Raw genomic sequence first — 19,647 nt, forward strand, 5'->3', positions numbered from 1 at the left:
TTTCTTTCACTCAATGGACTCGATGAATTAGCGTTGTACTTGAAAAATGAAACCGTTCTTTTCTACAAACACTTTTCATATTCTTTGACAAGTTTTAGTTATTCGACATAGGATAGTGATTTTTTTTCTGATTCCGTTTACTTGAGAGAGAAAAAATCCCGAAATTGTAAGTAAATTCATAACATGTAACCAACCATGCTTTGTTAAAAAAACGCAGATGGCAAACCATGGCACAGGGGAATTAAATGAAGTTTACAAACTCCAACTATATACTTCATGAGGTTTTGCTTTTCTCGGTTGAAAAAAGAACGTAAATTGTATATTGTAAATATGTTTTATAAAAAGTTTTGATAAAAAGGTGAGTTTCTTCTTGTACATGCATGTAGTCATCCTTAATTTTTTGTTTATCAGTTTATCATACAGGTTTCGTTTTGTATTTCATTTTAAATACGAATACATACTACATGTACTTTAGCGAATAGTTCAACAATGCTATGCAGCTCTTACAGTATAAAGTTAAAAAATGAATGTTCATCCATATAAAATCGAAAACAGTACATTTATATTTAAACAAGAAGATGTGGTATGATTGCCCTTCTGATCCCTTCTGTCCGGTGGGCGTCCGTTTTTTTACGGATGTGTTCTTAAAAAGTGACAAATCTTAACTGCGGGATACTACCTTGTTTACTATAAATACATATATAAAAGAAGATGTGGTATGATTGCCAATGAGAACTCTCAACAAGAGACCAACATAACACATAATTTAACAACCTTAGATCATCGTACGGCTTTCAATAATGAGCAAAGCCCATACCGCAAAGTCAGCCATAAAAGGCCCCGACATGACAATGTAAAAAAATTCAAACGAGAATTGTTCCTTATAAACTACGGCATTTCTCACAAGTATTAATTTATTATTTTGTTCAACACATGCAAAAGAACTGAATAATCTTCGCCGATGTAACATTTCAATTTATTACAACAACATGCCTTCACTGAATGCATTCAGGTGCACAAATGATACGATTAAAGTTCTTTTGTTTCTATTTTGGGGGACAATTTCCTCCGTTTATGGTACGCTTAGCTACTACGAATATATTGTATAGCATGAAAATGATAAAAGAGGAATGTCAGTGCAACCTATCATTAATTATTGTAATGAATCAGTATGATGAGATGCTTGTTATAAGTGACTACGACATTGTTAGGATTATAACCTATCGTCAGTATGAAAGAAATTAAAAGTGGTTCATAAATTCATCCGGATATATATATAAAAGCGGCACATGCATTTTATTTTATCCTTATATTTCTCATTATGAGGTACGCGATAATTGTGTTGATGCATGCCTAAAGAGCTTAGAATATTACTTAATACAAAATATCAGTGTAATATTTCGACCCCACTATTTTGGTTTGTAAACTAAACAAATCCTTGTTTTTACGTTCGTAGTAACATAGTACATTCCATTGTCGGTCACCTGTGTCAATTCACGTGCACACTGACTACATTGTTGTTGTATTTGAATCTTTCTGTCAATGAAATGAGACGTTACAAGTTGTTTGTTCATGATACGCCAGAATGTTATCAATGAACTATCAAATGCTAAACTTCACTGCATTTCAGTGTAGGCAGTTTTAAATAAATCTATACTGAAAGCTTGGTATCAATTATCTGTCTAACACTCATTTTAGTGTCGCGAGCAGACACTTTTCTAATAACCCCTACTCCAACATGACCAAAACAAGAGGTTAAAGAAAACCAATGAACAAATCATGTAATGGGATGCTTTTTTCTTTAGGTTCATTGTATTTTATCTGAATTTAGAATGAACTGAAAATTCTGGTTTTCCTTTGAATTAAATCCTCTTAAATTTGACTGGCTTCCAATAAAATAAATACATAACTGATATAGCTGTGTAGTATTTTAAAAAAAAGTTATTTATTTAATTGTTTTATTCCAATAAGTTTCAAAGTTGTACAATTTGGACAACTGGTTATATCAATGGTTTAACATTGATTAAATTATTGATCAAGAACTCAATATTATTATTTTCATAGTCAATATAAACAAGAAGATGTGGTATGATTGTCAATCAGACAACTCTACACAAAAAACCAGATGACACAGAAAGTAACAATTATATGTCACCGAACTGCCTTCAACAATAAGCAAAGACCATACCGCATAGTCAGCAATAAAAGACTCCGAAATGACAATGCAAAACAAATCAAAGGAGAAAACTAAAGGACAAATTAACGAACAACAAATATGTAACTAATCAACAAACAACAACCACTGAAGTACAGGCTCCTAAATTGGGACAGGTACATACATTCAGAATGTGGCGGGTTTAAACATGTTAGTGGGATCCCAATCCTCCCCTCACCAATACAACAAAAGAACGAATTATACAAATCAGTTAAAAAGGGATTAACAGATGGATACAAATAGAAATACATCTAACATAAACATATAGTTTATTTTCAATCTACGAGTTTAACTATCCCTCTGGTATCTTTCGTTTCACTTTTTCAAATGAATTTAGATTTTCATCAAACTTTACACCTGTCTCAATTATGTTTAGATCTTACAGAATGCCAGGTTGTATGGTAGTTTGGTGTATTGCGGTCAAATGTGAGAATTAATTGATAGGCCAAATGAGCTTGAATTTTTATTTCGGGCTAAATTCAGAAAGTCACCTTTAATTTTTTTTTAAATCAACTTGGATTTTTAAAACTTTACAATTATATCACTTTTATAATTATCTTACAGAATGCTAGGTTGTTTGGCTTATTTCTTACAGAATCTATGATTTATTTGAAGGTAACATAAAGCTTGTATTGAACTCGGACTAAATTTATAACTTTTTTCAAATCAACTTAGATTTTCATAAAACTAAATCCTATATATTACTCTTACAGCTTTCCAATTGTGAACTTTCCATTCCTAAGTAGCAACATTCCAGCAGCACCTGCATACGGGGTATATATCTCCCAATTGATACGATATTCCCGTGCTTGCATTTCCTATCATGATTTTCTTGATAGAGGGTCTCTGCTCACAAGGAAGCTATTAAACCAAGAGTTCCAAATGGTGAAGTTGAAATCATCCCTTCGTAAATTTTACGGACGCCATCACCAGTTGGTTGACCGTTATGGAATAACCGTTTCACAAATGATATCGGATATGTTCCTTACGTCGTAACTACAATCCCCTTCCCATTCATGAATGTGACCTACTGAATAAGACTATTTACCGGATTTGTAATCACATAAGCAACACGACGGGTGCCACATGTGGAGCAGGATCTGCTTACCCTTCCGGAGCACCTGCGATCACCCCTAGTTTTTGGTGGGGTTCGTGTTGTTTATTCTTTAGTTTTCTATGTTGTGTCATGTGTACTATAGTTTTTCTGTTTGTCTTTTTCATTTTTAGCCATGGCGTTGTCAGTTTGTTTTAGATTTATGAGTTTGACTGTCCCTTTGGTATCTTTCGTCCCTCTTCTCTTACAGAATGCTAGGTTGTTTGGTCGTTTCAGATTATGATCAGTTTGTAGTGTTATCATGACTTTTGTTATGTTTAGAAAAAACAAAGATATGAATATATTTTACAAAACAAAAAATAGTCATCCACAACATATACTTTCAGGATATAGGATAGTTCTTTACGGTGGTTTAAACGGAAAATTGTGCACCTCAGACAGATATCAACCATATTTGTTTTGGACAAACGGAAGCAGTGATTGTACATTCCAGAAGTCATTATGCAGTGAGGAGGGTCATATGATTGAAGAGAACCATTTGTCGGGGAAAGATAATACTTGCCGTTGTGATTACACAAGAGGGTATTCCTTTGTTCTACAACCTAAGCATTCCACTAATTGTGTGCCTTCTGAAGAAGACTGTTCATGTTACACAAAGCTATGTGTTGATGGCAAGATACTGAATGCAGGTACAGTACTGTTATATATTATATAGTGCTAACTTTGATGAAATAAATAAGAAAACATAGAGAAAGAGAAAAAATGTACAAATGTATAAATGCACTGTCAGTCAGGGGTACTACTTGTACAAGTAATTTATATAAGACAGACAGCTAGATACCATAAACATACTAATATGTATACACAGGCCAGAGTCTGTGCTAGATTTGCTATATGATATAAAGACTATACTGACGAAAAAGGTCATTTATTCAAAATCATAAAACGCAAAAAAATACATATTGCAAATATAACATTTGACATAAAAGTTCTTATTTAGTATGAAATATTAATACATAGTTAATACAAATTACACCAACTAATATCATATCAATTGAATAAATGACAAAGAATAGCGAAGGTGGGGAGAAAAAATCTGCCCCGTAAATAATCAAATTGAGAATGGAAATGGGGAATGTGCCAAAGAGACAACAACCCGACCATAGAAAAAACAACAGCAGAAGGTCACCAACAGGTCTTCAATGTAGCGAGAAATTCCCGCACCCGGAGGCGTCCTTCAACTGGCCCCTAACAAATATATACTAGTTCAGTGATAATGAACGCCATACTTATTTCCAAATTGTACACAAGAAACTAAAATTAAAATAATACAAGACTAACAAAGGCCAGAGGCTCCTGACTTGGGACAGGCGCAAAAATGCGGCGGGGTTAAACATGTTTGTGAGATCTCAACCCTCCCCCTATACCTCTAGCCAATGTAGAAAAGTAAACACATAACAACATATATACTTCAAAAGATAACATTAAGGGAGGTATATGGGTGGGAATTTTTAACAAATTGTTTAATAAGTATCACAAGTTAACACATTAAATGCTGATGATAAAAGGAAGTGACCACATTGCACTTACACGTGAACTCGTGCTCACCCGCAAGATCATTGACACAAAAGAAAGATGAACTTCAATCATGAATTGGTCATAAGAGAAATTACTCTGCACGTGAAAACATGTTATCTAATTTCAAAAAAATATTGTTTAATTAAGTAGGACACTTGACTATTTAAACAGACTATAGACATCATAAATTTACAGTATAAATAGCTCACTCTTTATTTAAGTCGAAAATTAATAACCAATTAAAACAGTGTTATCTTCTCTGCTGTCTTAAATTATTTTATTCCGCTTAATTTTCAATTAGTAAATAAAATTTGTATTAATACAGACAGCTAGAAACCATAAACATACTAATGTGTATACACAGGCCAGAATCTGAGCTAGATTTGCTATATGATATAAAAACTAAACTGACGAAAAAAGGTCATTTATTCAAAATCATAAAATGCAAAAAACACATTTTGCAAAAAAACATTTGACATAAAAGCTATATTTAGTATGAAATAAAAATACATAATTAATACAAGTTACATCAACTCATATCATACCAATTGAATAAATGACAAAGAAAAGCAAAGGTGGGGAGAAAAAATCTGCCCGTAAATAAACATATATACTTCAAAAGATAACATTAAGGGAGGTATGTGGGTGGGAATTTTTACCAAATTGGTTGATAAGAATCACAAGCTCACCCGCAAGATCATTGACCAATAAGAAAGATGAACTTCAATCATGCATTGGTCATAAGAGAAATTTCTCTGCACGTGAAAACATGTTATCTAATTTCAAACAATTATTGTTTAATTAACAAATACACCATTAATGTCATAAATATATGGCATTCTCCATTCTTAACATTATTTCAAAATGATATTAAATGTAAGTGTAAGTTTTTGTTCTAATCTGTTTTTGATGAAATTAAAATATTTTCTTCACAGGTTATCAATGTGTAACAGGTAGTTTAAATCAAAATACAACCACAAACAGTGACCCAAACATCCCTTCGAAGTAAGTTGACAGTCGTTCAGATATTATAATTGTTAGAACATTTCATTGAGTCGAAGAAAGAACAGCTGTCGTTCTTATTGTTTCATCTCATTGATTTTTATTTTACCATTTTATAGTTAAAAATTTATTAAAATAATGAGTTTATCTATGACAAAATTGTAGATATACACGAGACCAAACAATATGCATATGGATAACACTTTTGTTGACCTACATGTATCAATGCGTATCTTTAAGGAAAAGTGGGGTTTTAACACAGAACAAAACGCAGTAGTGAAAACAAGCTGTTTGCATGCCGTTGGTTTGGATTTCAATATTTGCCAGATGGCTAACACTAGATATCTAAATTTAATCGCCGATGCAGGTAATATCACCGAGTATATCAACAATTTAAAACATTCTGCATGTTTCTAACAAGGTTGAAATTTGTTTATCTGTGTATATGGAAACAAAATGATCTGCAAACAGATGTGTTCTTTATAAATTACCTCATCAGACATGGTCAACCTTTTTTGCGACCTCAAAACAGTTTATTCATCGAAAAACGAGAAAATTGGAGCAGCATTAAATAAACGACATGTTAATTTAAAAAAAAAAATTAACCGATCTGGAAAGGTATAAATCTGTCAAGAAGAAGAGAGCCGTAATCTTTGCATAAAAAGTAAGAACACAAAAATACTGAACTCCGAGGAAAATTCAAAAAGGAAAGTCCAAAATCAAAAGTCCAACCTCATCAAACGAATGGATAACAACTGTCATATTCCTGACTTGGTACAGGCATTGTCTAATGCAGAAAATGGTGGATTGAACCTGGTTTTATAGCTAGCTAAACCTCTCACTTATATAACAGTCGCATCAAATTCCATTACATTGTCAAAGATGTGTGAACAAAACAAACATAATCAAAGAGTAAAAATGTCAAACATAGGGTACAGCAGTCAACATTATGTTATCATCTCAATCACTATAAAAACAACAAATGTAACGATGAAGCACAATCAAATTTAACATCCCCATTTTGCTTATCTTATACGATTTTATTTATCTATGTAAAGTCTACCAATAAAGGATGGAAGGTTTTCATTACTGGTGTAAAATTGCGCGTTTGAAATTCGCACAGGTAGACATAAAATAATTTCGTCGTTCAAAGTATGACGGCATACATAAATGCAGAGTCATGTAAAGTAGATATAAAAAACCAAACTTAACAGTAAAAGTAATAATAATAAATAAAATAATTGTGTGGTTCAAAGTATGACGAGATACATAAGTACAGAGTCACGTCAAATGTATATCATAAAAAACAGACTTAACAGAAAAAGTAGTATAAATGAATAAAATAGTTTTGTCATTCAAAGTATGACAAGATCCATAAGTAAAAGTAATATTAATAAATGAAATAATTTTGTCGTTCAAAGTATGATGTTTAACATAAGCACAGAGTCACGTCAAATGAATATCTCAAAAAACTGACTTAACAGTAAAAGTAATATTAATAAAGACAAATAAAAGAATACTATAACACGTTATTAAGATGATAACCAACGTTAGTACGCAAAATCTATACTTCAAGACCATCTTGTATTATTTGTGAAGTTGATACGGAATATTTATCAACAAGTTCTTGGTACCTTCCGATGATTTTTTTTAGAAAAAGGACGAGACGTTCTTTGACATACCCCTGGTTCATCAACTTTCTGCTCAGACACTGGTGACGTTTTACAAAGTCTGATTAGGACCGTATTGCTTTTTATTTATGTAACTTATGAATTTTCTATTGTATTGCAGAAATAAATCACCAGAAACAGTATTTATTACTGGTAGGTCGTTCATATATCTTGCTTCTAACTAACGGCATAATTTATGTACAAAAAATGAACAAAAAACATGTACAAACGACAACCACTGAATTACAGGCTCCTGACTTGTCACTGCTGGTGGACGTTTCGTCCCTGATGGTTTCACCAGTCCAGTAGTCAACACTTCTGTGTTGGCATGAATATCAATAATATAATAAATGGTCATTTTTATAAATTTCCTGTTTACCAAACTTTGAATTTTTCGAAAAACTAAGGATTTTCTTATCCCAGGCATAGATTACCTTAGCCTTATTTGGCAGAACTTTCTAGAATTTTGGATCCTCAATGCTCTTCAACTTTGTACTTGTTTGGCTTTATAAATATTTTGATTTGAGCCTTACTGATGAGTTTTATGTAGACGAAACGCGCGTCTGGCGTACTAAATTTTAATCCTGGTACCTTTGATAACTACATACATATATAATGTGGCAGGGTTAAACATGTTAATGAGATCCCAACCCTCTGTTTTACATAATGATACAGAATTTTAATCAAAATTATCACTGAGAGATTCGTCATGAATATTTTATAATTATTGGTCCTATCAAATGTTGGAGATCCATTAATGCTCAGATGATTAAAACCTTAGCTTAACACGCTGATGTTCTTCTGCAATATTTGTACTTTTATTGATAGCCTTCCATTGTGTTTTTAGCTTGTTATACATGTAATATGACATATATTATATATTATATAGTTCAACTGTACAATATCTACAAATTGCATGCATGATGACAGAAGATTATTGGGAGACTATTCTGTATTCAGCTACATAACCAGCAGCTTTAATATGCCTTTTAGAGTCGATGATAGTTTACTAATGATCCATTCTCAGAAATTGAATTTAAAAAACATAATTATATGAAAAGAATATATTTTTTTAGAATAAAATTTAAACAATATAAAGGCAAGTCAAAAGTATAATTATTACATATACTACCTACACATGCTACATGGTTGTAACACACTATTTATATTCTTTATTAGCCATACATAAGTAGTGTATTTGAAATGCATTCTCAACGAGCCAGTTATGAAAGCCTTGTATTCCAAAAAATATGAAATATTCTCCAAAAGCGATATTTGTAATTTAGTATCTGTCGTCTATTTCTTTCGTTTATGTCATTAATGCTAAGATTACAATATGTAGCTTTATTATTTATGTCCTGAAACATAGTTATCGTCAATTAATTTTCGTAAAATAATATTGTACCTAATTATGGTATTTTTTTTGATGCGTCACTGGTGAGTCTTATGTAGACGCAACGCGCGTCTGGCGTACTAAATTATAATCCTGGTACCTTTGATAGTACTAGCTTTCGTTCTTCCAAAATAAACAACACATGATGTTTGTCAAGTTTTTTTTTATCTAAAAATCACAAAAAGATAGGAATATAGAGCATTTTTATACGCCCGTCGTCTTTTAGACGGGGCGTATTATGGTTTACCGTTGTCCGTCGGTCCGTCTGTCCGTCCGTCCGTCTGTCTGTCCGTCCGTCTGTCCGTCCGTCGTCCACACTTCGGACAATAACTCAAAAACACTTTCACCAATTTCCATGAAACTTTGGTGAATTGTTTATATCTATTGACGTAAGCTCCCTTTCGTTTTTTTTTAATTTCAGATTTTAAGTTTTGGATTTATGGGGCTTTATTCATTAAAAAGGGGGGATTTTCAACACTTCGGACAATAACTCAAAAAGGCTTTCACCAATGTCCATGAAACTTTGGTGAATTGTTTATATCTATTGATGTAAGCTCCCTTTCAATTTTTATAAATTTCAGATTTTAAGTTTTGGATTTATGGGGCTTTATTCATAAAAAAAGGGGGATTTTCCACACTTCGGACAATAACTCAAAAAGGCTTTCACCAATGTCCATGAAACTTTGGTGAATTGTTTATATCTATTGATGTAAGCTCCCTTTCAATTTTTATAAATTTCAGATTTTAAGTTTTGGATTTATGGGGCTTTATTCATAAAAAAAGGGGGATTTTCCACACTTCGGACAATAACTCAAAAAGGCTTTCACCAATGTCCATGAAACTTTGGTGAATTGTTTATATCTATTGATGTAAGCTCCCTTTTAATTTTTATAAATTTCAGATTTTAAGTTTTGGATTTATGGGGCTTTATTCATAAAAAAAGGGGGATTTTCAACACTTCGGACAATAACTCAAAAAGGCTTTCACCAATGTCCATAAAACTTTGGTGAATTGTTTATATCTATTGATGTAAGCCCCCTTTCAATTTTTATAAATTTCAGATTTTACATGTCCGTGTTATGAATTTTTATGCTTAAAAAAGGGGGGATTTTCGAATTTTGGGACAATAACTAACACTTTCACAAAATTTTATGCAACTTTGATAAATTGTTTATATCTATTGACATGAGCTCCCTTTTCATTTTTATAAATTTTAGATTTTACGTTTTCTTAAGGAATGAATTTTTATACCTAAAAAAGGGGGATTTTATGAAACTTTGGTGAATATATTAATGTAACATCCCTTTTGATTTGTATATATATTTCTAGTTGATCATATAAATTCATTTAAAGCATAAAAGACAAGTTAAAAGAGCAACGGGCGTATCATGCGCTAAAGCGCAGCCCTTTATTAATTCTTGATATCGATATCTTATTAGTTTGATTCAAGCGCGAATGATACTATGGAGTCTGGCGTACCGTGTCATATTGCGGACTTGTTTTACTTAATTTTTTAAAATTTCAAGATAAGTTATAAAATTGATAGAATTTAAACACATGAAATTGTACTGAGTATTTTGGAGTAAAGTATATGTTCATACAATTAATAACAATTGGTCATATAAGTATACACTGAATAATAATAAACAAACGAATCACTGTGTGCGCGGTTAACATTATCAGCTAATTTAGAGGCAAACAATATAAATAGCAACACTTATAATTCCTGAAGTAGATATATAAAAAAAGCTTCTGATGCATTAACCAGTTATTTTTTTTTCTTTCAACCAAAACATTTACTTCAACAACAACATCCGTTTGTTTTTAGAAAATTTACTGTTCGATACATAATGCTATGGGCTGGTCATTTACAGGTAAATTGTATCATTCTTCCTGAGGTTGAGATAGAAGTTTTTTTTTATTATGGTTTGGACACATATTATCTTCGTTAATCAAGGTAGATTTTTTTTCAGTAGATCCCAAACAAGGTCAAATGAGATCCAGGAACATAGTACCAGTTTTTGCTTGTATATTGACACTCATTACAGGTAAACATTTTTTTATCTAGTCTCAATTAAACAACAATATCGCTGTTTAAATGAAACTACTTTGACGTATATATACTTGTAAAAAAAGGACGATCATACAAAACTATTCAAAAACATACAAGGGAAAATGAATTGTTTTTTGCAAATGAACCTGTCTTAATATCTGTTGGCAATACTGAGAAAAACAAAACCGAAACACAACTAAACCTGTGAAAGCGTTAAATGTCAAGCTCCAATCTCTCTCAAGTTAAGACAGTGTGTAATTAGTTTTACAAATAGTTTGATGACAATCTCTGAATGAATGCTAAATGTTTTCCATTTAAAATAGAAATAGAAGGGGAAAAAATGTATTTTTATTTGGAATCTCAAATTAATTGTAAGTCTTCGTGCCTTTTTTGTATTTTGTTTCATGCTGAAAGATCAAGTGCGTATAAGTTTCGATGTTCCGCCTTTCCGGGTAAGATCTTATTTCAGAAAGTTCATACGAAATGCCGGTAAAAAAACTGTTATCTTTGATTAAAAGTGATATCGGGAATTTTTGTGCGGGCAAAGCAATTTCTCAACCCCCTCCCCTTTCAGATGCAGCCAGAAGAGTAAATTGTATAGCTTAATTGTCCGTCACCTTTTGATAGTTAGTTTTACTGTACAAATATATTCATTGTTCTTTATGATACATGTATAACAGATAACTTTAAACATGTTTTTTCAAAAAGAATGTGAAAGGTAATAATAGAGGGTCATCACATAATTGTATATTCTTGATACGATCTGTTTTTGGTAAGATACACAGTCCATGGTTAGGCGTCTGTGTTGATTTACAAAAGGTCTAACTGATGCTAAAATGTCGTTTCTCTTATGGGTGAGGTAAGATTAACTTATTTATCATTTTATATCTATCACATATTTCAAAATATTCATTAAAGTTTGAATGCATTTTTTATTGTAGTGTTCTTTATTGGTATTCCGTTGGTGAATCTCTGTAGAGGAAAAAGTAAGTAATAATTTAATTTAAAAGACTTCAGTAATGACTGTGTGTGCTATCGTTAGATAATAAAAAATTTGTTTACGTTTCTAGTTTTCTGACTTTCCTGAATTTACACAAGAAACCTCTGTTTAAATAACAAAAACGTTTCCAATTAAAATGCACCAAGAGTGATTCCAAAAATAATGAACTCTTCAGCGTTTCTATAGACCAAAACAATGTAAATATTCAAAATCTAAAACAAAAAAAGAATGTAATGTGAAACACATGTTTCTTTGAATAAGGAAAATATCAGAAAACAAGATAAAGGAATATATTTGAGGTTCATCTTCATTAGTTTAAACAGTCTTTAGTTGGAATTAACAACATCGTGATCAATATCATTTGCAAAAATTGTCTACGTCTTTATACTCGTCAAACTTGATAACTGTATATTGTACAGCTGAAGGAGGGATCAGTTTTGAACGAGAATTGTATTTGCGACTATTAAACACTAAGGCCTGTTAATTTATTATTTCATTTATTTGTTGAGTATTATGTATGCCTAAACAGGAAATATAATATTTAGGTACATATCATAAGACTGTACCAACAGCTATTAGTGAAACCGGGACAACAAAGAACTCACTATGTTGTATGCAAGCCCTATATTCTTATGTTGTTTATTACCGTGTATTTATAACAACTACTAGTGGCACATCACACATCGTGATTTTCAAAAAAGTCAAAACAAAGGAATTGGGACACAGATGAACAACTTTATTTGTGCTTTCAAGTCTTGTATCCATACACAATTTAGCATCGACACTGTAGTAGTCATACACTTCTATATACATTTGATATCTATGTTATTTTAAATTAATGATTGAATGAGTTTATTTGCCAAAATCATATACATGCTATAGCATGTATTGCAATTAGGACAAAATGATAGGCAGCGCCACATGCACATTGCACTTACAAAACCAATGGCATTTGAATTTAAAAAAACAGAAATGCCTTTGATTAGCCCGTGTACAATGTAACTTCACAAATAAAATAGTACACATGGAACATTTAGCTTTTATAAATTAAGTTCTGAATTAATGGTTTCCTTGCATATGGCTTTCTACTAACTGATTTTTGCGTTCAATTGATCAATTGGCAAACAATTAATTATTGGTTGTTTATGTTTTATCATTTGGTGAATTAGGGCTACAACGTATACGAGCAGAGGTGAATGAAGAAACAGAAGTACTACTATCAGTTGTAAAAGGCTAGTTAGATTTAACGATATTTTCGGCTAAACGAAACTACTTTACAGATAACATGTACTGTATAAAAAAGAAGATGTGGTATGATTGCCAATGAGACAACTATCAATAAAAGACCAAAATGACACAGACATTAACAACTATAGGTCACTATACGGCCTTCAACAATGAGCAAAGCCCATACCGCATAGTCAGCTTACAGATAAGACAATGTAAAACAATTCAAACGAGAAAACTAACGGCCTTATTTATGTAAAAAAATGAACGAAAAACAAATATGTAACACATAAACAAACGACAACCACTGAATTACAGGCTTCTGCCTTGGGACAGGAACATACATAGATAATATGGCGGGGTTAAACAAAACCAATACTGAACTGTAGTTTATTATCTTTCATTTCGCTTTTATCTGTGATGGCTGTTGATAAATGCTTTTTCCCCTTTTTTGGGGGCAATGATGGTGTATTTACTTATAATTGATATGCATGTTAACATAATGATCTAGATTTTAACTAAATTGGAAGGATATCCTAGTATAAGTCATTCACAAAAGACTGATTGCAGTAGTGGAACAGATTTTTCTTGAATTAGACACGAGTTAACTCAAGGTTTCTGATGAGGTTGCCACGCTTAATTTGTTATATTGAATTTATAAGCATTGCGTATTTTTCAAACATACAATTCAATCGATTTACATTATTGTAATCGTAATCTTGCTAACAATTTTGCCTTAGTTGATTAGCAGACAAATCATTTAATAATATTTATGTTGTTTTTTTTGGCTTTCTACTTACTGATTTTTTGCGTTCATTGATCAATTGGCAAACAATTAATTATTGGTTTTTATGTTTTATTTTGTCAAACAGAAACAGATAGCGGTACTGGTAAATTAGAGCTACATCATATCCAATCAGGAATGAATGAAGAAACAGTAGTATTACAACCATTTGTAAAAGGTTAGTTTTATTCAACATTATATTTTCGCTAAAGGAAACCCCTCTATAGATTACACGTAGTGTAGTTTCTTTTCTTTTTTTGAAAATCGGTTCGAAACTACCGATTGTAGTTCAGTAAAAACTATTGAAGAAAAATATTCCTATCGGTATATACATTGCATGGTTATTTGACTGTACATGAATGTATAAAGTTTCCTGAATCGACTACAAGTGCATACAGGAATATGCGTGTTTGCAACTTGTCAAAAACATGGCTAAATGTCAACTACACTGTTATATGAAATTGGAAGAATTGACCAGTATAAGTAATAAAACAAGACTGAATTCAGTATCGGAACAGTGCTATCTTACATTAGACACGAGTTAATCACTGGTATTTGATGGGATTGCCAAAATCGATGGTTTTATGCTTGTTTTTATGTTTGAATTACTAAGCGATTACAATTTTAACAAACAATAAATTCAATTCATTTAATACATGATTGTACCCTAACTAACATTACGAGTTAACATTATAGAAAAGAAAGGATATGAGCAACCATTCATGTCACAAAATCAGTTTGTGCACAGTAAAACAAATCTCAAAATGGAGAGGACCGACGCTTGTATTGCTATTTCTTATCTCAAAATTCTACATTTTTACAAAGTTTTATTTTTACCGAAGTTTTAACACAAACGCCAAACCCAACAAATGTATGACAAATGAGGCGTTGATAAAACCGGTTGCTTTGTATCTTCAACAAATACAATAATAAAAATAAGGGGATGTGGTATGATAATTAGACGACGCTGAAATAACAATAAACCCAACTTAGTACTGTATATCGTATTGAAAATTATCACTATAGTTTTCACTTTCAGAACAGCAAATGCATTTAGAATATATAAAAAGAGGAGCAGTTCAAGATATATTTGTACATACAAAGGCATTTACATGTATATATGACACTGTCAGCGAAAATAAAGTAACAGTCATTTCAGGTCCACCAGGTTGCGGAAAGACTGTAATGTCATACCAAGCTGCTTTGAAATTGAAAGAAACAGAAAACTATAATATAGTTGTTATAACAAATCCATGGCAATTAATGGCGTTTTTAAATACAAATACAAAGCAAGTATTCGTGATAGATGATATCGTAGGAAAGTATTCTTTAAACGATAATAGTTTACAGTCTTGGGAAGCAGATGCAAACTTCATTATCCATAATCTAGGTCGACTTTTAAATACTAAACTGATAGTTACATGTAGATCATATATCTACAGGAATAAAAGATTCAATTCATTAAAACTTCCTCATATTCATTGTGATATGTTGGCAGATAATATGATCATGACAATAGAAGAAAGACAACAAATGTGTAGTTGTTATATTTCAGAAGAAGAAGCCCAGTCACTTCATGATTCTATTTTGATCTTATATTCTTTTTTTCCATTAATCTGTTCACAATATAAAATTCAACACCGCAAGAACATAAATGGCTACTTTTTATATCCCAATAATATTATTCAAGAGGAAATGAATGAACTTAGACTTTCATCAGATCCTTGCTTCATAGCTTTGGGATTACTAGTGATCTATAACAACAGCATCGATAGGCAATCACTCATGTTTTATGACCAAACGGAAACAGCTGCAGTCAGAATCAACGACGTTTTGAATGAGATGCTACAAGATCTAGATTATGGATGTTATATATCAATGAAAGAAGTCGCTTCCAGTCTGTCAAATTTAGAAAATATATATGTCAAGGAAACATTTTCAACGTTTACCTCTATCAATAAATCCATGTTCGACATGCTAGTGGGAACTGTTGGTAGACATTTCATACCATGTATACTAAAGCACAGTAATAGTGCATTCATTAAAGACTTCATTGAACTTTTGAAATTTTCCACGGATCAAAACCCTCATACCATCAAAATTGAAAGTCAATATGAAAAATTGTATTTTAGGCGGATTATAGATGATATAAGTAATGGTCTACATTGGGATTATTTTGACACTGTTCAAATGAAACGTGAAGATTATCGATCATATTTCTTAGAAAACATTTTGAAAACTATTAAGCCTTCATTCTGTAAGTCAAAAATAGACGGATCAACTCTGCTGCACGCCACAGCACTTCTTGGATACAATGATATTTTGTTATTTTTTGTTGAGAGTGATAAGTCACAGGTAAATTCTAGAGACAACACAGGTAGAACTCCTTTGCATATGGCATGTTCGAAGGGCAATACAGTTGTAGCTAAAGTATTAATTAAATTCAATGCTGAAGTTAATCAGTTGGATACCAATAAAGTGACTCCATTTATGTTAGCCTGTTCATCTGGAAACATCGAGCTTATAAAATTTCTTCTCACAAAAAACATCGACATCAATGCATTCAATTTATTCGGATCTTCTCCACTTCTTGAGGCATGCATCAAAAACAACGTCAAAGTGTTTTCTTTTTTACTCGAAAATAAAGCCAAGGTTGATTGTTTTAATAAAAATGGTGATACTCCGTTACATTTAGCATGCAAATCTGGACAGACTGAAATCCTAAACCTGTTAATACAATATGATATACATTCGTGTATAAATAGGCCTAATGCCAACGGTTATACTCCGTTTTATTTAGCTATAAGTAATGGACAACACGAAATGGCTAAAACTATAATAAAGTATGGAGCTGATCCCAACTGTCCAAATGACGATGGATTTACTCCTTTACACTTAACATCACTTCATGGATACTCTGATCTCTCATCTTTTATTATTGATAATTATGAACTACAGATAAATTGTAGAGACAAAACTGGTAAAACCCCTTTGCATTTGGCGTGTTCAAAGGGCAATGCAGTTGTAGCTAAATTATTGATTAAATATAATGCCGAAGTTAATCAAATTGACAACGATAAAGTGACACCCTTTATGTTAGCTTGTTCATCAGGTAACATTGAGATGGTAAAGTTTCTTCTCACAACGGACGTTAACATCAATGCATTTGATTCATTCGGATCTTCTCCACTTCTTGAAGCATGCACCATAGACAACGTTAAAGTGTTTTCTCTTTTACTCGACAATAAAGCCAAGGTTGATTGTTTCAACAAAAATGGCGATACACCGTTGCATTTAGCATGTCAAGCCGGATACACCGAAATCCTGAAACTGTTAATAAACTGTGATATAGATACATGTTTAAATAAGCCTAATGTGAAAGGTTACACTCCGTTTTATTTGGCTATAAATAATGGACAACACGAAATTGCTAAAACAATAATAAAATCTGGAGCTGACCCAAATTATCAAAACGAGGACGGATTAACTCCTTTACACATCGCATGTGAGACAAATAAATTCGAAATTGTGAAAATTTTATTAGAGCAATATCAAGTAGAATTCAATAAAGAAGACAACAAAGGCAGAACTCCACTTGATATTTCTAAAATCAACAAACGCAAAGATATATCTGAATTGCTTATTGGAAGAGAACAAATAGACAAAACCCTAGTTAGTATTCCGATTACGAGTACATCAACATGTTGAAAGAAAACATTTTTGTATTTAGTAGAAAGCAAATGTGTAACATGTCGTATCTAAATTGCAGAAAAAAAAAATGACATGCATATTATTATTTATTATTTTTCGTATGAATAAGCATAAGTATTTTTAATGACAAACATGATATATGATATGTACATTATTTATGTAAAAGGCATTCCATTGAACATTTAACTAATTTTTGTTTGTTATGAGTTTTTTTTTGTTATACTATTTGTTCGCAATTTGTTTTTCGTTATAACATGTTTAACGTTATGTCCTGTTGATACACCATTTTATGTTTTGTAATGTTATAGCAGCTTGAATAATGTTTCCTTGAAGATTGGTATCAGTTGTCGGAAGTGCTGACCGTCGGATAAACAAATGCCATGTAGAAGTATTTATCTAAACTATTTTACGATTAACCGTCGCAAAAAGCGGTTGTTTTAAACGATATTTGAAATTACTTGTTTTAAACGATATTTGAAATTACTTGTTTTAAACGATATTTGAAATTACTTTAAGAATAAATAGCTCAACTTGAAAATTGTAAATTTTTTCTATCGTTTCTGTTAAATTGATTTTTTTTTTTTTTGCAATCAGTGACGATCAATACTTTTTCATTTTGTACTTTCAAATCGGTGTTATTGAGTAAAGATTAATTGCTTTTCTTTCCGTAGTGATATGCTTAGAGAAAGGTGAACCGAGAAAGATGTTAGTACATAAATTTTAAAATGTTAGATAAACAGAAACAACGATTATCTTTCCAATCTTTAACCCCTCCCTCCTTCGACCCCAAATTTAAATTTGATAAAGTCCCTTTCTAGGAATACATATGCCAAAAAAAGTAATGAATTTCAAATCAGATTTCATTTATTTGAATATTCTTAAATGCATGATTTCTTTTTTTGACAGAAACTACAAAAAATCGTTATTATCTGTACTGCCTTTAAAACACTGATTTCAGAATTTTTATTACATTGTGTACAAAAATATTTTCTAGTTAGGATTATGAGAAACCTATCTTTTTTCATCAAAGCCTCGTTTTTCAAGAAGTCTAAGTAGTTCTTCTACTGTAATCACTAGGCTAGACGGTCAACACTGTGGGTTTGCGGGCGAACTCCGTCCGTGCGGGGGGTTTCGAGTTCAATAATAATTGATTAGGACTCAGTTTTCCTATCAATGGTGTGTGGTTTTCTCCGTGCACTCCAGCTACCTCTACCAATAAAACCAGGCGCCACGAAATAGCCAAATATGGCGTTTAAAAGTGACATTAAAACACCAACAATCAATTTTTCTCTTATTTTGAAACTACGATGTTTGTCCACAGTATTTAATTATTCAACTTTTTTTTAACTTCAAGTCAGATGGCGGATTAAAAAGAAATGGGTGGGGGGGGGGAGGGTGGGCGGATAGATTGTTTGACCATCCTTGAATTGAACAACGTAACATTTTTAGTCTCGCTACAATCGATGATATTTTTTTAATTTTATAGAGTATATATAACACCCCTTACAGAATCCAGGAAACGGCCCTAAAGGTAAGAATAGATTTGAACTGTGCAGTATATCTGAGGTAGTTAATGCACACTTTAGCTGTGCATTATTCCGATTACAGCACAATCAGAGCAAAGAGATTTTACCCATGTCATGTTTCAAGTATTTCATACCATAATTAACATGATTAATCTTCTCTTTTGAACTTTAGAAAGTTTGAATTGATTTACCTTTCTTTTGTATCTAGTCTTAATATCTAGTCAATTTTGTTTAATATGTAAATGTTGCATCTGTCAAATGTTACTTTACATGATATGCCAAAAATAAAATTGATGTAAATACTGAATATTTGTTATTGTTTACCCTCGATATACACAACGCACCTACACTATGTTTAAGTGAGACAAATATTATGCTTCCTTTTGAAAAGAGAGATAATGCTATAATTATAGTAGTATGAAATTAAAGTTAAT

At 31.8% G+C, this 19,647-nt stretch overlaps 1 protein-coding gene and 1 long non-coding RNA gene across 2 annotated transcripts in view; both read left to right on the forward strand.

The window, feature by feature from the left end:
- Positions 1-5,999, forward strand: part of LOC143043376 (uncharacterized) — a 42,206-nt gene extending 36,207 nt beyond the window's left edge. The window contains exons 4-5 of the long non-coding RNA XR_012968347.1: positions 3,656-3,958; positions 5,783-5,999. This is a non-coding gene — a long non-coding RNA (uncharacterized LOC143043376). The remainder of the gene's footprint in view (positions 1-3,655; positions 3,959-5,782) is intronic.
- A 5,911-nt stretch (positions 6,000-11,910) lies between these two features.
- Positions 11,911-17,772, forward strand: LOC143042198 (uncharacterized). Its single transcript, XM_076214466.1, has 3 exons — positions 11,911-11,951; positions 14,065-14,154; positions 15,016-17,772. Exons 2-3 carry the CDS (start codon positions 14,115-14,117, stop codon positions 17,682-17,684), a joined length of 2,709 nt encoding a protein of 902 aa, XP_076070581.1. The 5' UTR covers positions 11,911-11,951; positions 14,065-14,114; the 3' UTR covers positions 17,685-17,772.
- Positions 17,773-19,647: the final 1,875 nt, after the last annotated feature.

The sequence above is a fragment of the Mytilus galloprovincialis genome, chromosome 8, assembly GCF_965363235.1.
Source record: "Mytilus galloprovincialis chromosome 8, xbMytGall1.hap1.1, whole genome shotgun sequence".
Classification (NCBI taxonomy): Eukaryota; Metazoa; Mollusca; class Bivalvia; order Mytilida; family Mytilidae; genus Mytilus; species Mytilus galloprovincialis.

Coding starts and splice junctions, on each gene's coding strand:
- LOC143042198 (XM_076214466.1), top strand. CDS start 14,115: ATGAATGAAGAAACAGTAGTATTACAACCATTTGTAAAAG. Junction 14,155..15,015: donor ATTACAACCATTTGTAAAAG/GTTAGTTTTATT, acceptor TTTCACTTTCAG/AACAGCAAATGCATTTAGAA.